Raw genomic sequence first — 18,041 nt, 5'->3', positions numbered from 1 at the left:
TTGCTCTAAGGAATGTGACATTCCAGACCCGGATGCTAGATTCAGAGCATGACATTAAACCTCCTATTTATTTTACTTCTTAGAGACTAATTGATGCATCTATTCTACTATTGAACCCAAATACTGAGAGTCGGATCCGTCTGTAATGATTGCAATAACTGATCACACATAAATAATTAAACCCCACTTGGTTCATGCTCCATAGGAATGGTGAATTTCTTCAAATGAATAATGAAAATATCAAATTAATCTTTAATCAGACTGACATTAGAACCATCAACAGATTCCGACTTAGGAGCGCAAGGATGGCAAACATGTACATAAGATCATGGTGCTGAGACCTTTGTCCAATGAGAGTTATCAAGCATACCAGCTGTGAGAAGAGATTTAGTAATTAACAGTAGCCTCCGCGCTGTTCATTGGTTTATAATTCCAGATTGCACAATTATTTCTTTTAGCTGGTGGAGAAACAGGTTCTGCGAGGTGATAGCACAATTATTTCTTTTAGTGGGTCATGGACATGGCAAAATCCAGAGGCAGCGATTGGACCCGTTCTGCGACCATTTTAGGCCAGACCGGCCAATGAATGTATGCACCACAGGCATCTAACGTTAACCAGCATCTCAAAATGCTCTTCTTATATACAATTAGAATTTCTAGAATCATGTTACAATGAAGCTACTTTCAATCATTGCCTTCTCATGGCGAGACATCGCATTTGCCACATAACAGACAGACATGAAGCTACTTTCAAACAACTCATTATATTTTATGCTGTCACCATAAGTTGCAAGCACTAAAAAACAAGCATAAGCATTAATATTTGTTGTTTCCTTATTTATTTATGGATAAAGCAGGATCAACTTACAATAAACAACGCAGGAAGGGGGTAAAAGGAAACCCACACCAGATTGAATTCTTATATGTGCAGATATATACCTAACGAAGCTTGGAACTCATCACATCCATGCAGGAAGGTAGCCATTGGAATTGTGTGTCATAGCTCCTCTGTTCGACTGGTCTATATGCATGGGATGGTACCTGCGGCAAAAACAGAGTACATGAAGTAAAACTATAAAATTTGGTAGTATATTTTCATGCAGATCTGAAAGAATTCATGAGAATAAAGTATTACCCAATCTGCAAAGGAGGGTGACACCCCAATGGCTGGAAGAATCCCTCCGATAGAGCAGCCTCACGATTGCAATGGTCATCTTCCGATGCACCACCAGCACCATTGCCACCACCATTTATCCATGACCACTGGAAGGGATTATGTGAAGTGGCTTCCTGCAACTGCCAAAGTAAGAGCCCAGGTAAGGTTGCTCAATGACTGATTCTCATTGCAAACAAACAGAATCCTTGAGTGAGAAGACAACTACTTAATAAAAATTAGGTCTCGATAAGCATCGGTATGAAATGTTGCTAATAAATCACCCCCGACGGCGCATTGTGGAAGATGAACAAGAAGGAAGACACTATTAATAAACAAATATAAAGATAAACAGTTACCTTATAAAATTTAATGGGGATGAAGATCTAGAAGACAACATCTAATCTGAACATAGCATTCTGAAGTTAAAAATGTTTGCCAATTAGTAAAATGCAGCTGTTAAAATTCTTGGTAAAGGAGGAGACACCACAGGATACTCTTCTAAATCATAGTCCTACTGAATTGCATGCATGTAAAATTATCAGGTAATTTGAGCCATATTCAAAAAATAAGAATTTCGGCATTTTTCCCATTCTGAAAAGAAAAAATAAACATTATCTGATTGCAGGGATTGCATGGGCAATCCGAGTCATGAACTCCTGATAAGAATGTAATGATTGTGTAAAACACAGTCAGCAAAATATGAAATAATTATCAAAGTACCCTTCTTTTTAGTTCTCTGTTTGCTTCTTGCAACACTTGTTCCTACATTAAGATGCAGCCTGGTTACTGAATGGAAAGCGGATCAAACCAACAACTTATCACATTTATGATGACATAAAGCACTTTGAGCAGACATTCGTACCTTTTTTTTAACATCACAGAGCTGATCAAGCATGAACTGCGTCTGCAAATATGTAAAACAGAAATGAGTGAATCGTTACAAATTTTCCATCATTTAATGCATAACATGATGCCACTCTCCAAGTGTTATCTTGACTTGTATTGTCAATACCACATAAGTAGAAATCCACAGAATTTTGACACTTCACTGCAGACAAATTTATGTCTAACAGGCATTTTACATATGAATTCCAAAAATAAGTTTGTCACAGTTGAAGTGGCTTCCACCAATCCAGTGCATCATAGAGAAAGAAATAGCTCACTGGGTAAAACAATCAGGATACAGCCTGAAATGTTGTCTCCGAGTCTCAAATTTGAGAGCAGGTTATACAGATGTATTACGGAGAAAGTTAGCCATCTTGATGATCTTTGGCCCACTGCTTGCTGTTTAAGGAAGCAAGAAAGAATTATTCTTGGGCAACCGAGCTGGGACCTGAGGACATCAGCATTAAATCATTGGGTTTCAGGGACATAAATGGTTGGCTAGTCAAACAGCTAGAGACATAAATCAAAGAATGGGAATAAAGGGATCAGTCCAGACTACAAATGTCCAGGTCAATCAACTATAGAAGTCTGAGAAGATGTACAAAAGACCACTAACCCGATGCACTCCATTGAGTAGTGTCATGTGATACTGATACAGGAGGATCATGAGATTCCATATAAACCATTTTGACCATTACAGATAGAGCTAAACAGGATCCAAAGCAAGATCCATCACACTAGAAAGCCGAATCGTCTGCTAAACTTCTAGGGGCTATACTTAGTTATACGATGCCTAATTGAGATGATCATTTCTTTAAAAAAAAAAAAGGGGATAACTTTTCAAGATCTACTATATGAGACAACCCCATTAAGGAGGTCTAGCGATCAAGCTCAAATTCCATTATTCGAGCTCTGAAATGGACTAGTCAAAAGATTTTTTTTTTTTTAGAAAAGAATTTGACCGGACGTATTTTCCAATCCAAGAAGTATTCGGCAGACCAATATAAGCTAAAATTGATGTGGAAGTCGAGATATCTCTCTTGTGAATTTTGGCTTTTCATGTTTATTTCTACTAGTTATATTTATTTTTAGAAAGTGAGTCCTATTGGAACTAGAAGAGAAATCTGACCCAAATCATGCAAAAGTGAACCTCACTATTATAAATAGAGAATGTATACCTCAGTTTTGTGATCATTAATAAAAGAAAAATGGACCTAATATGAGGCCTGGCTCTTTGGTAGGCCTAATACCTGAACTAGGCCTGGTCTATTGCCCAGCCTAACATCTAAAACAACCAAAATCCTATAAAAGAAAGTTGGAAAGAACCAAGGTTTTTCCTTGTTTGAGCCGGAGGAACCAGACTCCAATTTCTCCCCAACTTCATCGGAGGCTAGGAACTCGTAGCTTGCATCTATATAAATCCCTATTGCCCTAGTGAGTCCATGGCCGCTAATCCCCGTTGCTGGAAAGGAAAAGGAAAAAAAATTCTTACCCATGTCATTGCCACGTCGTTGGTAATAGACATCGTTGCCTCCCATCTCACAGGCACTCTCTCTATCATGGTTCCTATCTTGTGCAAGCACCGCTAGCCAGGTATTCATCAAAAGAATCTAGATTTGCCTCGTGGTCCCCCCTCATGTGACCCCCACATGGGCACTGGGTGCCGCACGTGTCCCGCGCAGGCGGAGGCGTGACATTTGGTATCAAAGCCGAGGATAGCTCTTGTCCGATGGTGGAAAGGGTGTGAGGCCCAATAGTCCCACATCGGAAGACTCATTCTAGAGCTTGAGCATATGAGGTGAATGTCTCTAAATCCTGCAGACGCATTTTGGAAGGAAAACAAAATCGGAGAGGGGTGAAGGACGCTTGCGTAAAGCCCCAGAACCGGACAATATCTGGTAGGGAAACCCCATATTTTTCCCCTCATGTGTCCCCCACGTGGGCGCTAGGTGCCTCATATGCCCCGTGCAGGCAGGGGCGTGACAATTTCGGCTGCTCAACCCTTGTTTCACGACCAGGGGTTCTTCCTCTTCTTATTCAGACTTCCACCGACCCACCGATATCTCGATTGTTCTTCGAGATCAACATCAAAGTTGTTGGCTGCTGTCGAGCGAGCTAAGCCCCGACAGTTTCATCCCTCATTCTTTCTTGGGATGTGCTTTATTTTTTCTTCTATTTCGCTGGCCACTATCGATGCCTGCCATCATGTGTTATCAGCCCTCTAGCTACTGCTCACCACCACCACCATTTGGTCACCGTTGTTTCCCTCCCTTTTTTTTATTAGAGAGAAATAAGAAGACCCTGCTCCTTCATTCTCTCTCTTTTTTATTTTTCTCTCCTCTCTATCTTTCTCTCTCTTCTTTTCTCTATCTTTCTCTCTTTACATGATTTAGTGAAGGGTTCCAACCTCCATCCCATCCTTCATTGGCCATCCTTGGACACATCATCGATAACTTCTACCATGTTACCTTTGCCCCGATTGGATGCTCGCTTCTTAGTCTTGCGAATTAGGTTACATTGTAATCAATTAGAACCGCCAAGTGCTGCCACCAAACAAGCCTCATCCTTCTTCCTAGGTAAATATCCTTTCATAGATGGCTTGATTTTGTGTGGAGTATAGTCATCTGGACAAAAAGAAGTACAACAAGGGTTTTATGTTCTAGTCTCTAAGTTGAGGTAAAACCCTAACCCTTTATATATTTCAATTTTGAATCAAGAAAGAATAGAAAAGTTATGGGTAATTCAACTATTAGAACTTTGAATTAGGAAATTAGTGAGTAATTGATTTAATTAAGGACAAGTTGGTGTTATATTGATATTAAATTGATTAAATATGGTGGGTGTGCATTCGAATTGATAAGCATTGTATCTGAGTTGGCCATCACAGAAGTAAGAATCTCTATACATAATTATCTGCATAGATAATTATATTTATTTTATGTTCGTTTGTTTCTTTGATTTTGTGTAGGATGATATTGTTCACTACATGATTGTCAGTATGAATATATAAGTATATATTTCTTTATTGTGTATATATGTATCAGATATTGATATTTTTGAATAGATGGAATATGGTATCAGTTGCTTGATCATCGATATGAATATATATGTTTTGATCGCATCATGTATCATATTTCTTTTATTGGATATATGTATTTGATATCGATTTGGTTACATAAGATATGATACTGATTAATTTGAAATTTGGCAAGAAATATATTATTGGATTATATTTTATTTGATAAGAATAGAACTAATTAATTAGATGGATGAGTAAGAGGTATTCATACCAACCTTATTATGTAGATAGTCTCCATAGACTTACGTATATGATAGCTTCTATAAGCTTTTGCATAGGATAACCTCCATGGATTTACACATAGGATAGCCTCTATGAGCTCATACATAGGATTAGGCTCCATAGGCTTATGCGTGGAAATTATATTTTGCCAATCATGGATAGGAGCATGATCTTGGATAGTCCAAAACCAAAAAAATAATTGTTGCTAGATCCAAAACCATGATTATCAGAAATAGATAATAAAACACATGAAATCACTATTTGAATAAAAAGATTTTACATAATGATATTTGTTATATCTCTTTTGAATAAGATGGATGATTGATGATAAATGCTATATATTTATGTGTATATACGTGTATCATGTTGTTTGAGTTTTGGTGGATTAGTTGGTATGTGATTTCATGATATTTGCATTTATTTCAATATTGATTATTTTCTAATTTCTAATTTTATGTTATTTATAGGGATATGGATGTGTGGAAATTTTTACTAAGCTGTTAGCTCATACCCATCTTTTTTTTTCCTTTTTCTTTAAGAGTTACAAGACACTTAATATTTGGCTACATTTGGGATCTTGGTGAAAGGATGAATAGTTAGAATATCATTGATACTAGTCAAATAGTTGGAATATGTAAATCAACATCTCATATCACTTGTAAATGAGGTGCTATTTTATCTTGTTATAAAATAAAATTCATATTATCCAATAATATCGAGGTTGCGATGAACTTATAGGTTTTGTATATTCTCTAAGATGTTGTCCTAGGAAGTGTGCAATCGTGTCACATGATCGACCCAAGTGAAAAGTTCGAGGCATAACACCTAAATCTCCTTTCGCTAATTTTTTTATCTTATTTTATTTTTCTTTATAAGATTCAAGTTGAATAGTAAGTAATTCTCCATTCTTCTCGATCAGATCATATACTCGTTCTAACATAGATAAGAGGCTTTAGAGAATTTAGAAGTCCTAAAAAAAAATTTAATGTTCAATCAAATCATTTGGAAGTAAAGAGTTGAAGGCATTAAAACGTGGGCAAGCTTTCCCGCCTCAACAGAAATTTAAAATATAAGTTGACCATATGGATTGATGGAGCTTACTTTACTAGGAGTAGAATTAGTTTGGCAACATAAGTGGAGTGATAGTATCATGGCCAATCAAGAACCTGCCCAAATACCAGTCTGTCGAATACCTTTTATGTTAAAATTTAAATTTTTGTCCTAATTGTTAAAAAGATGATCCTTCTCAATAAGAATCAATAAATGTCATGTGTTGAAATTAAGAGATTTAACCATATGCTCTAACTCAAGGATCTTGCCAGCAGAAGATTTGCAAGATAGTTTTTTGCAAGAAATACAAAGTTTTATAGATGTTGTAAACACATATGTCCAAAAGGCAACCTTGAGTAGTCCAATTAATTAATATTACACAAATAATCAAATGTACTCTGCAGTTTTCTTCAAACATGGCAACCAGAAAATGATCAAGCATCACATGTTGAAGAGCTACAAGGCCCGCTTTAAGTAGAATAAAAGTTCATTGGACAGAAAGATAAAAGAATAGAGTTCAATAATATTATAAAAACTGGCATCTTAATCATTAATTGAGTTACTCTTGAACTTGGATAATATTTGCTTTTTCATGTTCTTTGTGGTAATCGATGCGTTTCACTATCATCAGTGAAGAAAAATGTTCTTCTTGGGATATGAGATTTTAGAATCCGCTATTTTTAATGAATAAAAAAGTGATATGAATACGTATGCAGGAAATCTTAGCTTGAACAACTCCCATAACTACATCAAGAAAGCTGAATCATATGTCCAGACTAAATACATTTAAATTGTCCTTCTAAATGATTCTAATCTTTTTACCTTTGCTGATCTGATCTGCTTTAGAGATTTCTCTAGTTGATTCTCAAGTTGCTCAAGTTCATTTGTACTTAATGGGTCCAAGTCCTCACCAAGGAGATTTCTGGAGCATCAAGTTTAGGACTCTTACAAGTGAAAAAAAATAAGGTATGAACTGGACAAAAAATGAATGATAAAGGTATGAATACTTCAGTTAGATAGACTACCTATGTGAACTTTGCAGAAAATCAACTCTTGCCTTCAGCTTCACATATTCCTGATAAGTGTTCTGCTTTAAAAAAACAACTAAAACCTTCTCAACAATCCTTTATCGGGCATAGTTCAAATTACTGAGGAGACATAACCAGCCAAACATATGGAATGTAGAACACGATAATCAAACAATAAGAAAAAATTTTATGGAATTGAACATACTATAATTTATCAATGTTTTTTTTAATATAAAGGAAATCCCTCTCTGCCATATAACTTATCTAGCAATTTACAAGCTGGAACCACAGAAACATGGGCAGGAAGCCACTGGTATCAGGTGAACATCTCATGGTAGATGACCAGATGAAAGGCACATTAAAAGAAAGGTTAAAATACCAAACCCAAAGCTGCTATCTTATTCAACACCCCCTAGTGACCAAGAAAACTAACAATAAGACCACAAGAATAGGAATTCTTGCCCCTTTATTTCATGAACCAGAATAATCCTTCTAAAATTGTAATCGAGGTCTACAAGATCTAGGGTCAATATTGAATGGACACGCAGATGGCAAATATACCACTGCAAAGCAAGAAGAGCAAATCTAAAGCCCTGCTGCACTTTTTAGTGACTTACAATTTGTCAACTCCATGCATATATGTTATGCAGAAATTGCATTGATGAATAAAAGTAAGAACCAGTAACAAAACTGGTTATGTTCGATGTTTTTATTCTGTATGAAGCATCAAGCAAAATAGAAAAATCTTAAATACTAATTAGATGCACAGTGCATTGCAACCTATTCTCTTGGACATGTTCTTCCATGCAAGCTTAAATATTTGAATAATCTTATGTCCAACAAGCTTGAAAGGAAACATCAAATGGCATTATAGAGATGTAGTTAAATTGGAGATAGTAATGGAACAGTCTCAAGAGGCGTACATGCATAAGGAAATTTACAAGTACAAACTTGTTATGCACAGAATCTCACATTCAGCTATCAAAATATACTCCAGTCAAAGCACTGAACATGTGGAATGGAGCTATATATATGTTGACCTACCTGTGTCTCACTTGGTGAGGCAACAGCTTCTGATGCAGCATAGTTGCATCTTTGGTACCTCTGGATTGTCTTAAGCATGCTTCAGTTGAAATAGGAAACAGGAAAAAGGAAAAGATATGAATCCACAACAAGAATAGGCTAAATATTGAATGGAAAGATGAGATGTAGCATAAAAGCAGGTAATTTTTTCTCTTAGAGCTTTCCTCAAGGGATGATAAACAAATATACATGAAGTTCTCCAGAGTCATATCCATATTCTCTGATACTTTCATATGATCATTTCTTCTGCAACTTTTCCCACTCCAACTTGACTATAGAGTTTCGAGGCTACAAGGATGCTGACTAGGCTGGTCATCTTACTAATCAGCTCTCCCCCACTTGCACCCATCTGTTGTTGGATGTTGTTCCATCTCTTGGACTGGCAAGAAACGTGAAGTTGCTGTATGAATTAGTTCTAAGGCTTAGTATGATGCTATCTATAGTTTTCTGTTGTTGATCTCCAGCCAAAAAGCATTCCTAACCTTAAGAGGGAGTAGACATTTCATTGGGGCTATGTAAGTGGAGAGATTGCAGAAGAATCAGAAAGTGAAAGCTTAGGAGTGGATTTCAGTCTCCACCTCCAAGGACCTGAAGCGCCATTTTGGAACACAAGCAGTCTTTCTAGTAGACAATTATGTTCTCTTGGTAGATGATCACCGAAGATATATCTTTTTGCAACGAGGATTGCTTCCCTACTCATTCCATTTAGAAATGACCTCTTCATCACTTGAGACTTCAAAACAGTATTTCCAAAAATGCAGTGCAGTGATAGAGACAAATTGAATAATAGAATTAAAGATGGACAAACCCTAGACTGAAATGTCAATCGCCTTGTCGATTTGGTTTCTGAATAAGTCAAAGACCTTTCATGGGGCAATTAACATGATGTTCGCCCCAGGACAAACAGCCGTTTTATGTTCAATCCTTAATGACCAAACGTTTTATTCCTGGTCCTTGAATTTGATGACCAATTTATGTTGAATCCCTGCTTGTTTGCAAGTGCATACCAAACAAAGTTAGACCTGGGTGCAAAGCACTGGCCTAACAGTATAATACAGGGGCCAAACAAAGTTAGACCTGGTGTTGGGTTTCCCAATGCCATACCCTTATCTAGTGTACAAGAATTTTTATATCAAAATCTCGAAAAAAAGGGTGTTCTCAACTCATTCCTTTCAGGAACTAGCCATCAAGGCTCCATTAAAGATAAATAATTGTCAGGTCATAAAATTAAACCTCCGACAGGCAAAGACTGCTGTAATAACAGTTGAGAGATAAATGGTCTACCTGGAACAAGCAAGCCAAGTTCTAAAATGGTTAATCCTAAGATATTCTAAATGGTTTCCATCTTCTATAATATCATTTATCTGCTTGTGTGATTCTAATTATTCAATACCCATCACACAAAAAATTTTAAAACAAGGATAAATAATGATTGGGCCACTGATATATCGTAATTTGGAGAAGAAGATCATAAAATGCTCAGAGTCAACAAAATTATAACCATCATCCCTTGTTCCAATTATTTGGTGGCATTAATGCTAACAACAAAAATAAAAATGTAATAGAAGAGTTTGAGATATAACTGCATTCATAATGTTGATGATGCTCAGAATCACAACATCAACCAGTTATTGAACTACTAGCTAAAAGTAAAGATTTTTACATTTGCTATGAGAATTTTATCACAGAAAATCACTAGATCACAATCAATTAACAACAAGAGAATTTGAATTAAGATACAATTTAATAATGTTGATATGAGAAAGACTCAAGATTTCAATTCTGTACCCTAATTAACATTAGATGTTTGAAAAGAGGCGGCATAATTAAAAGGGCAATTTTTTGGAGTAGAAAGATAACGAATAACTGGCTTAATTCTGCTCATTTGCAATTACCTTGTGCTATTCTGCTTCAGCTTGATTAGAATTATCCTGCGCATCTTATAATGGATTTCAGGATTCTAATAGAAATGGTAAACTAGCTAAACCCTAAACATAGTGAAGTACACGACATTAATGCTTCACAACATCTATCTAGATCCTTTCTATTTTTGTACGAAAAAGAACATGAGAAAAGAATTCAACAACTGTGTCATTAAGAATCATCCCACAAGAACAGGACCTAATAATTACCGGAAGACCGATCCTGTGAGGACTGGATCCAAGACATCTTTTCACTATGAATATCGCAAAATTCCAAATAAAAGAAACATATGCAAATATGAAAGAATTAAGGTTTAGAGTAGTTCAGGAATCAAGATTTAACCTATCTCGATCCTTCAAACAACTCAATCGAGCATAAAAAAAAAACAAAAAACAAAAAAAATATATATATAAAAACAACACGATAGAATGATAAAATACTGGCTAAAGTTAGTGAAACAATATAAAAAATCTCTAGATCTGGATGGCTTAATTTTTCAACCAAAAATAACAGAAAAAACTAAACTAAGCTTATAGACAAGCTTGCAGAAATTTAAGGAAATAAAATACAAGAGAGAGGGAGAGAGAAGATGAAATGAAGACTAACCTATCAACTTTAAATAAAATAAAGTGGATCTAGACTTTAGAGTAATCAAAATTATCCAAAGCCATTGCACAACTCGAGAACCAAAAGCAAACAAGAGGAAAGACCACAAAACCGAAAGTCCCCATCATCAGCAATAGAATGAAAGATTGCTAAAGAGAAAAAAGAAGATGACTCCTGATGACCAGGTGTCCAAGACCTCGTCTCCTGTCTAAAAGAGTGAGGAAGTGACAGTGAGGTCATCTAACTCAAAGGATCGAGAAGATGAGGGAGATGGCTGCGATACCTGGAGCTGCTGCAGAACTCGAAGAGGCAGCCGCGGCTGGAGAAGATGATGAGGGCGAGCTCGGCGTCGCAGAGGACAGAGAGCTCGTAAGCCTTCTTCAGCAATCCGTTCCGCCGCTTTGCAAAGGTCACCTGCCTGTTTATCTTGTTCTCAATCCTCTTCAGCTCCACCCTCCCCCTCCCCATCTCTCCTCCACTCCCTATTCTACTCTCAATTCTCACTCAAAAAGAAGGCAAGAATACCTATTCGTGAAGATGGATGGATGTGTAGGTACCATATAAATAAGACAGTTCTCCCAGAAGGTTTCTTGGAATGAAGGAACAATGATCTCATTCCTTTGGGAAGGCTAAAAACTGAGGAAAGATTTTGGCTTGGTGGTGGATTTTGAGGGTGGCGTTATGAGGATGCCATCTTTCTTGGAGAGCAATCGTATCCGAATAAAGGCGTCAACACCAGTCTGAAGTTATCGCAGCATGAGGTTTGCCACGTGTCGAGTCTCAGGGTAGAAGTTGTGCACCAATCTTTTTTTCTCGGCATATTTACCCTTGGAGTTCCGCAGAACCACAGTGCTGGACTGGCGAGGCCTGCAAACTACGTTGTCATCAACTTCCAGCTCTTTGTTGCCAAGAGACACCAGCACCATGACCAGTGTATAGCGTTTTGCATAGCTGTTTCTATATACCTCTAATGAGAGGTATCTATACCTAAGATCTACTATCCAACACGTAATTGATATAGGACTAAACACAATCCAGCATAGATCTTTACAAACTTCTCTTATGTTAGGTTAAAAGGTCTAAATCCACAAAAGCTATGGACCAATTTCACTCTAATATTATTTATAATAATCTATAACCTCACCTAAAAAGGCTAGAAGAATTACAGCATAATTTCATTTGGATTGACCGTAAAATGATCATGATGATTGTGATTACATTTGCAATATTTATGACTGGATTTGAATGAATTTAGATCCTTGGTTTGGCAAGAATGCGAAGATTTAATCAAACGTAAGGGTGGCAATCGAGTCGGTTGAGACCAAATATAGGTCAAGTCATATAAGATTGATAAAAAATTTATCAACCTGAATCCAACCTATTTAATAAACAAATCAAAAATCTAGACTCAAAGCTGATCATTTTAATAAACAGATAATCTAATCTGATCTACAATGGGCTGAATCAAGTTAAACTAGTCAAACGGTTAAGTATTGCTAACCCTAATCAAGGGAATATATAAGAACCGTGCGAGCATATATTTTGTCCTACATCGGCTATGTACTCGGTAGATGTTGGGTACTTATACAAGATTAAAAACTCAAAAAATACCTTCCGACTAGTTTTTTTGGATTAGGTCTTGAGTTATTGCAAATAGTATTATAGCGGATCCGATCCATAAACACTACGACATAGGCCTATTTGAACTAACCGCCAACTAATTATCGTGTTTGTAATTGAATTTCTAGTACTAGTGGATTTGAATAGATTTAGACCCTTATCCTAGCAACAATGTTAGAACTTAAACAGAAGAAACATGTAAGAATCGTGCAAGTATGCTTAGCCCCACATCAGCTATGTACTAGGTTGATTTTGAGTTCTTATATAAGACTATGAAATCCAAATAATATCTTCGGACTAGCCATTTTAGATGAAATTTTAGGTCATTATAAATAGTATCAAAATAGACTCTTTCAATGGCTCTTGTAGGCTAGAAGATATAGCACGTGCCTATTTAGACTAACAAGTTGGCGTTGCATTTGTGAAAAATATATGGTACTTATTATTGGATTTGAATAAATTTGGACTTTTAGACTCCTCTGAACACCAAAGCTTAGATGGGGAGAGCATGTGAGCACTCATGCAAGTGTGAATTTAGTCTCACATTAGTTATACACTAAATAGATCGTACAAAGAGCCAAAAAACCCTAACAACATCTTTCGACTAATTTTTTTAGGTGAGATCCTGAGTTATTGCTGGACCTATCCAAATATCGGGCAGTCCACACAGCCTGCCCAAGCCTGGAGTATTTTGGACAAACCTGGATCTGATTTTTATGTCTGACAAGCCAAGCTGAGCTTGAAATTTGAGCCCACCTATTAAATGAACGAGGCTTGAATTTACTTCAAATCGGCCCAAGGCCGGTTATTATATATATATATATATATATATATATATATATATATATATATATATATATAATGTATTATATATGTATATATTATATATTATATTTCTATTTTTAGTGCTTAGCCCATGCCCCATGGCTTGAGCCCGAAATGGTTGATTAAGGAAAGGAAGAGGCAACAACTAGGTTATCACCTCCTCGCCTTAACTCCCCACCAAACCACCACCAGTTTGAGTGCAAGAATTGAGTCTTCCCACCGATCCACCCCCTCACCTCCTTTGGATCCAATCCATGATTGTAAGCTCCCTACAGCCCGATTTCTTCTTCCCTAATGCTGATGCCACTACTCCCGAGGCTCAATGACGGCCGACGAGAATCCAAGCTAGGCTTTAGGGTTTCGAGGTGGAAATCCCCCTCCGTGCTGACGATGGGGGAGAAGGGCCTCTTCATGGCATGGAACTCAGTCCTTCTCAGGACGGGGCCATTGGAGCCTCTAGCTTATTTTCCTTTAGAATTTTCCTCAGTCAATCTTTCCATCCTCTCCTTTAGAATTTTCCTCTTTGAAATCGTCCTTGCCTCCTTGCTCCCACTCCCAAGCATGCAACCCACTTAGTCCAAAAGGCCTGAGGTCTAGCTCGAAGAAGCCCAAAGCTATCAGGCTCAAGCTTGTGAAGTAGGCCCAAAGGCTTGATCAGGCTGAGCCGAGCTAATTCTGGTCATACCTGGGGCTAACTAAGCTTGGCCCAAGCCACCCGATGAGCAGATCTAATTGTTGCAAATGGTGTCAGAGCAAATCCAACTCATAAAACTCATGAGGATTAAAAGATGTTGTAGCATGAGCCTATTTGGATTAACCATTGGCTGATTATTGTGTTTATATTTGGATTTGTGGTACTTGCAATTTTATTTGAATAGATTTGGACACTTAGCATAGCAATGATGCTAAGGATTAAATGGAGAGATATATGAGAACCCGTGCGAATATGTATTTAGTACCTCATCGGATATATATTGGATCGATCTTGGATATTTATACAAAGCTAAGAAACTCTGACAATACCTTCTAATTGGCCTTTTTGGATAGATACAAAAAAGATCCTACTCATCATCTATGTGGACTAGAGGATTTGGATTGACTACAGACTCATCGTAATGTTTTTAAATGGATTTATGGTATTTGTGATTGGATTTGAGCATATTTGGACTCTTAACTTGGTAAGAAAGCCAGAGCTTAAATGTAGGGAGCATATAAAACTTGTGACCCAAATAATATCTTATGACTAATCTTATTTAGCGAGATTTGGATCGTTATAAGATAAACATTATGTTGATTGTAGTTGCCAAGAAATAACATGCGTATAATATTCTTTTCCAGATGGAACTAACTGTGCTGAGATTGATTGGTAACATGCTCGTATTGTTAACTTATACAGTGTTACGTTTTGCACCAAACATCTATCATAGTTAATCCAAAGAAAGCAAACAGCCTTGCACGCTCTTTCATGTGCTACCAGGTACGATATGAATTGAAGCATGGTGTGGGCTGCTTATCACGCGCGTTCTGACTTGCCTTTGCATGATAGCATGTGAATAAAAGTATCCATCGTGTTCTCATCTCCTCGGGCCCATCTCCCGATCGAGATTGATGCAACGCGGAGGGGCTGGGTGTCACGTGAGTTTCACGTGGGATTCAGCCATTCCCAAAGAAACATGCCTACTTATTTAGAAGTTGGAACTAGGAGGCTTTTTTTTTTATTTTATTTTTTTATTTTGCATGGATACCCTCCTAAAAATTTAAATTTGCATAAATATTTTATTAAAATTTATATTTATTTATGTACCTTCATAAAATACTATTTTTGCACAAATACCCCAATATAATGGTTCTAATAACACCATAAATAAATACCATATTAATTTTAATTAAAAATAAAATAGAATTTTGAAATTATTTTATTGTCCTCCATCTCGATCGCTTTATAAATGTTTTTTTTACATCTACCTATTAAAAGTATTTTAGTCATTTTAATTTGAAACTGTTAATTTTTAATGGCTTTATATAGCGTGGGTACATATGCAAAAATAAGAATTAAAAAAAAATAGAATAGCAAAACAATTGGTTTATAAAGGTATATATGCAAATATCAATTTTAGAAGGATATTCATGCAAAATTCGATATTTAGGAGGATATTTATGTAAAGAAAAAAAAATTCTTATGCGAAAAGTTCAAGTTATTAGGAAAAAACGGACTCAAGCTAATAAATCTATATAACATCTAACATGAAATACTCTCTTCTCACTGTATTATGATTGATATTTTTTTTTGATACACGTTCTTTCTTAGCCATATTGTTAGACTACGCATTGATGTACATATTAATGTACCAAAGTTATAGGATACAAAGATTAAATATATATATTTCATATATTCTCTCTCTCTTGCATGGTACCAAAGCTACTGATCCCCCAATTCCCTGTTTTTCTTTGTCACCGCTTCCATCCAGGCCACCTGCAGCTCACCGGAGACTTCAGAGCCCTTTTACTCTCTCACGACCACGTCGGTCTCCAAAACTTCCGGCAACGGTCGCCGAAGCTCGAGTACACCTACGACAAGAAGGACATGCCCCATTCCATCCTCTACAGCGGGAGTGGCCAGCCCTTAGTGTCCTACCATTCGGTACTCGTCTTTGAGGCAGTCTCATCGATCACCGTCATCGCGGCTCATCCGGCCACCACCGCTCGGAGGCCCAGCCTGACCTGCTCTATGGCGCTCACAAGTGTGTGGCGAGCGTTGTCGTCGCTCTTGGATGCTTGGATCGTAGCCTGACCCGGAAACACGAACCGTTTTACCAATGGCAGATCCCAAAACAAATCTGAGCACGGTCTTGGCCGAGACAAGGCATCGATCCCTTGGGTCCCGAATAGTTGCAGGTGACGAATTCCGTATGATGCTTATCAGTGGACCGCCGTGTCTTCTTTAGCTCAGTTTCTCGCTCCGATTCTTATTTTGAATGGATAGTCTAGGTCTGGGATGGCTGAAAAAATCTCGCCCCCATTCTACTCTTACAACGTTCGGGATTGTACTTATCTCTTAGGTGTCCTCACTCTCTGGCCATCTCAAGATGAACTTTGATGGTAGCATTGGCGACAACGGGAGCTGTAGCGATATGAGCTTCGTCATCAGAGACCATAGGGCAGACTGGTGGCGGCTGAGGGTCGGCATATCTTTGACATATCTACCGTCTGTGCCAAGCTCCGAGCTGCTTAGGAGGGCATTATCTTCGCATGGCGTGTCTTTGGTGCAGATCATCTTCTCCTAGAGGGCAACTCATGATTAAAAATATCACCTCAAAAGAATTCAAATAATCTACAAATAATTTAATTTTACTGAAATAACTAGTTCCGATACGTACCTCTTTGATATCGTTTTCTTTCGATCCAAAATAAAAATAAATAATACATGTAGATCAGTCCGAGAAGTATAATCACTATCTTTGAAAGAGATTTGCCTCCTTATGTGCACCAGATTCTGGCGATCCCTCCCCAAGATACAACAGACCATTGAATTTGTAGGCTTGCACAGTACTACAAATTTTCTTAAACTCGGTAGAAATTTTTCTGTATGCTCGTACTCATAGACTGAAGAAACAAAACTTTGAAATGAAAAATCAGAAAAATGAGAGAACTCTTCTTTTTCTTCTTTTTTTTTCCTTGGTGTAGCCTTCCATCTGCTTCACCCCTCCAATGTTTACATTTTAATTGAGTTGTTCGTTGAGTTCTCCAACAGGCAGCTCTACATTAATGAGTTTAAATGGAGGGACGGTTTCAAACCGTTTTGATGAGAGAGAGGCGTTTCAAATTTTAAAAAGAAACCTCTTACATTCCCCACCATTTTTGAAATTTCTTTTTTTTAAGATAATTTTGAAAATTTAAAGTACGAGCAATTAATATACTTAGCTTTCGATAGAAGGTGTCTTTCGGACTTGAACCTTCATCTAGTTAGTATTTCGCCATCCACACCGATCCAAAGTGAACAAAGTCTTGAACTTGGACTTTATGTATAGATTTTGAGAATACTGAACAACTAAGAGTTGACCCTACATGTGAGTTCCATCGGGGTAGCGCATTATGACCGTATGCAGGTATTTTATTTTGTAAGTGTCTCTTGGAGAACAAGCCTTAATTCTCTATTTGACTACGGCCCCACAGTCACACTCACATCGGTGATATCTCCAAGGGTATACTGCATCTCTATACCCTGCTATAATCGCCTTGATATGATTAAGGCATTACACCATCCTCCTGTCTAGTGTAGTTGAGCACCTGCTCCATAGAGATGGATAGTGAACAAAGTTCACTTTAAATTTGGTGCTCCTACTAGCTACTCAATCAGCTTATTTATCCCATTAAACCTACATCTTGGGATCTCCGGTCAAATAGATTGGGTTGCCGCCGACAGTGATTCAAAAATAGGCCTTAAACCCATCCCCTCGAAGCATATTGAATTTGTCCTCTCGACAAACTCTTGGTTAGATGATCTGCCAAGTTATTCACTAATTTAATATAACTTAAAGTTATAATTCCAGTAGAGGTAAGCTTT

At 37.3% G+C, this 18,041-nt stretch overlaps 1 protein-coding gene across 5 annotated transcripts; it reads right to left on the bottom strand.

Annotated features, from left to right (window-relative positions):
• Window positions 1–745: 745 nt before the first annotated feature.
• On the bottom strand, window positions 746–11,750 carry LOC103722880 (agamous-like MADS-box protein MADS2). 5 transcript variants are annotated; one of them, XM_039126116.3, is made up of 8 exons: window positions 11,316–11,750; window positions 8,465–8,543; window positions 7,418–7,479; window positions 7,215–7,314; window positions 2,019–2,060; window positions 1,877–1,918; window positions 1,136–1,296; window positions 746–1,041 (listed from the first exon to the last, which is right to left on the bottom strand). In XM_039126116.3, the coding sequence occupies exons 1-8, from the start codon at window positions 11,498–11,500 to the stop codon at window positions 960–962; spliced, it is 753 nt and encodes a 250-aa protein (XP_038982044.2). In that variant the 5' UTR covers window positions 11,501–11,750; the 3' UTR covers window positions 746–959. The 5 variants fall into 5 exon arrangements, with proteins under 5 accessions (XP_038982044.2, XP_038982043.2, XP_089786674.1 ...); XM_039126115.3 differs by having other exon boundaries at window positions 7,418–7,482; window positions 11,316–11,724; XM_089930548.1 differs by lacking the exon at window positions 11,316–11,750 and adding an exon at window positions 10,399–10,571 and having other exon boundaries at window positions 7,418–7,482.
• Window positions 11,751–18,041: the final 6,291 nt, after the last annotated feature.

This window comes from Phoenix dactylifera, chromosome 1 (assembly GCF_051530095.1).
Source record: "Phoenix dactylifera cultivar Ajwa chromosome 1, Ajwa_hap1_PhDact_Kaust_v1.1, whole genome shotgun sequence".
In the NCBI taxonomy this organism is placed as follows: Eukaryota; Viridiplantae; Streptophyta; class Magnoliopsida; order Arecales; family Arecaceae; genus Phoenix; species Phoenix dactylifera.
This window is presented reverse-complemented; position numbering and strand designations above follow the sequence as displayed.

What these genes read in the sequence shown, in the direction of transcription:
- LOC103722880 (XM_039126115.3), bottom strand. Translation starts at nt 11,500, where the DNA reads ATGGGGAGGGGGAGGGTGGAGCTGAAGAGGATTGAGAACAAGATAAAC. An exon ending in CCTCACCAAGTGAGACACAG is followed by an intron (nt 7,483 to 8,464) that starts GTAGGTCAACAT and finishes GTTTTTTTAAAG; the next exon opens with CAGAACACTTATCAGGAATA. An exon ending in TTTCTGCAAAGTTCACATAG is followed by an intron (nt 7,315 to 7,417) that starts GTAGTCTATCTA and finishes TTGATGCTCCAG; the next exon opens with AAATCTCCTTGGTGAGGACT.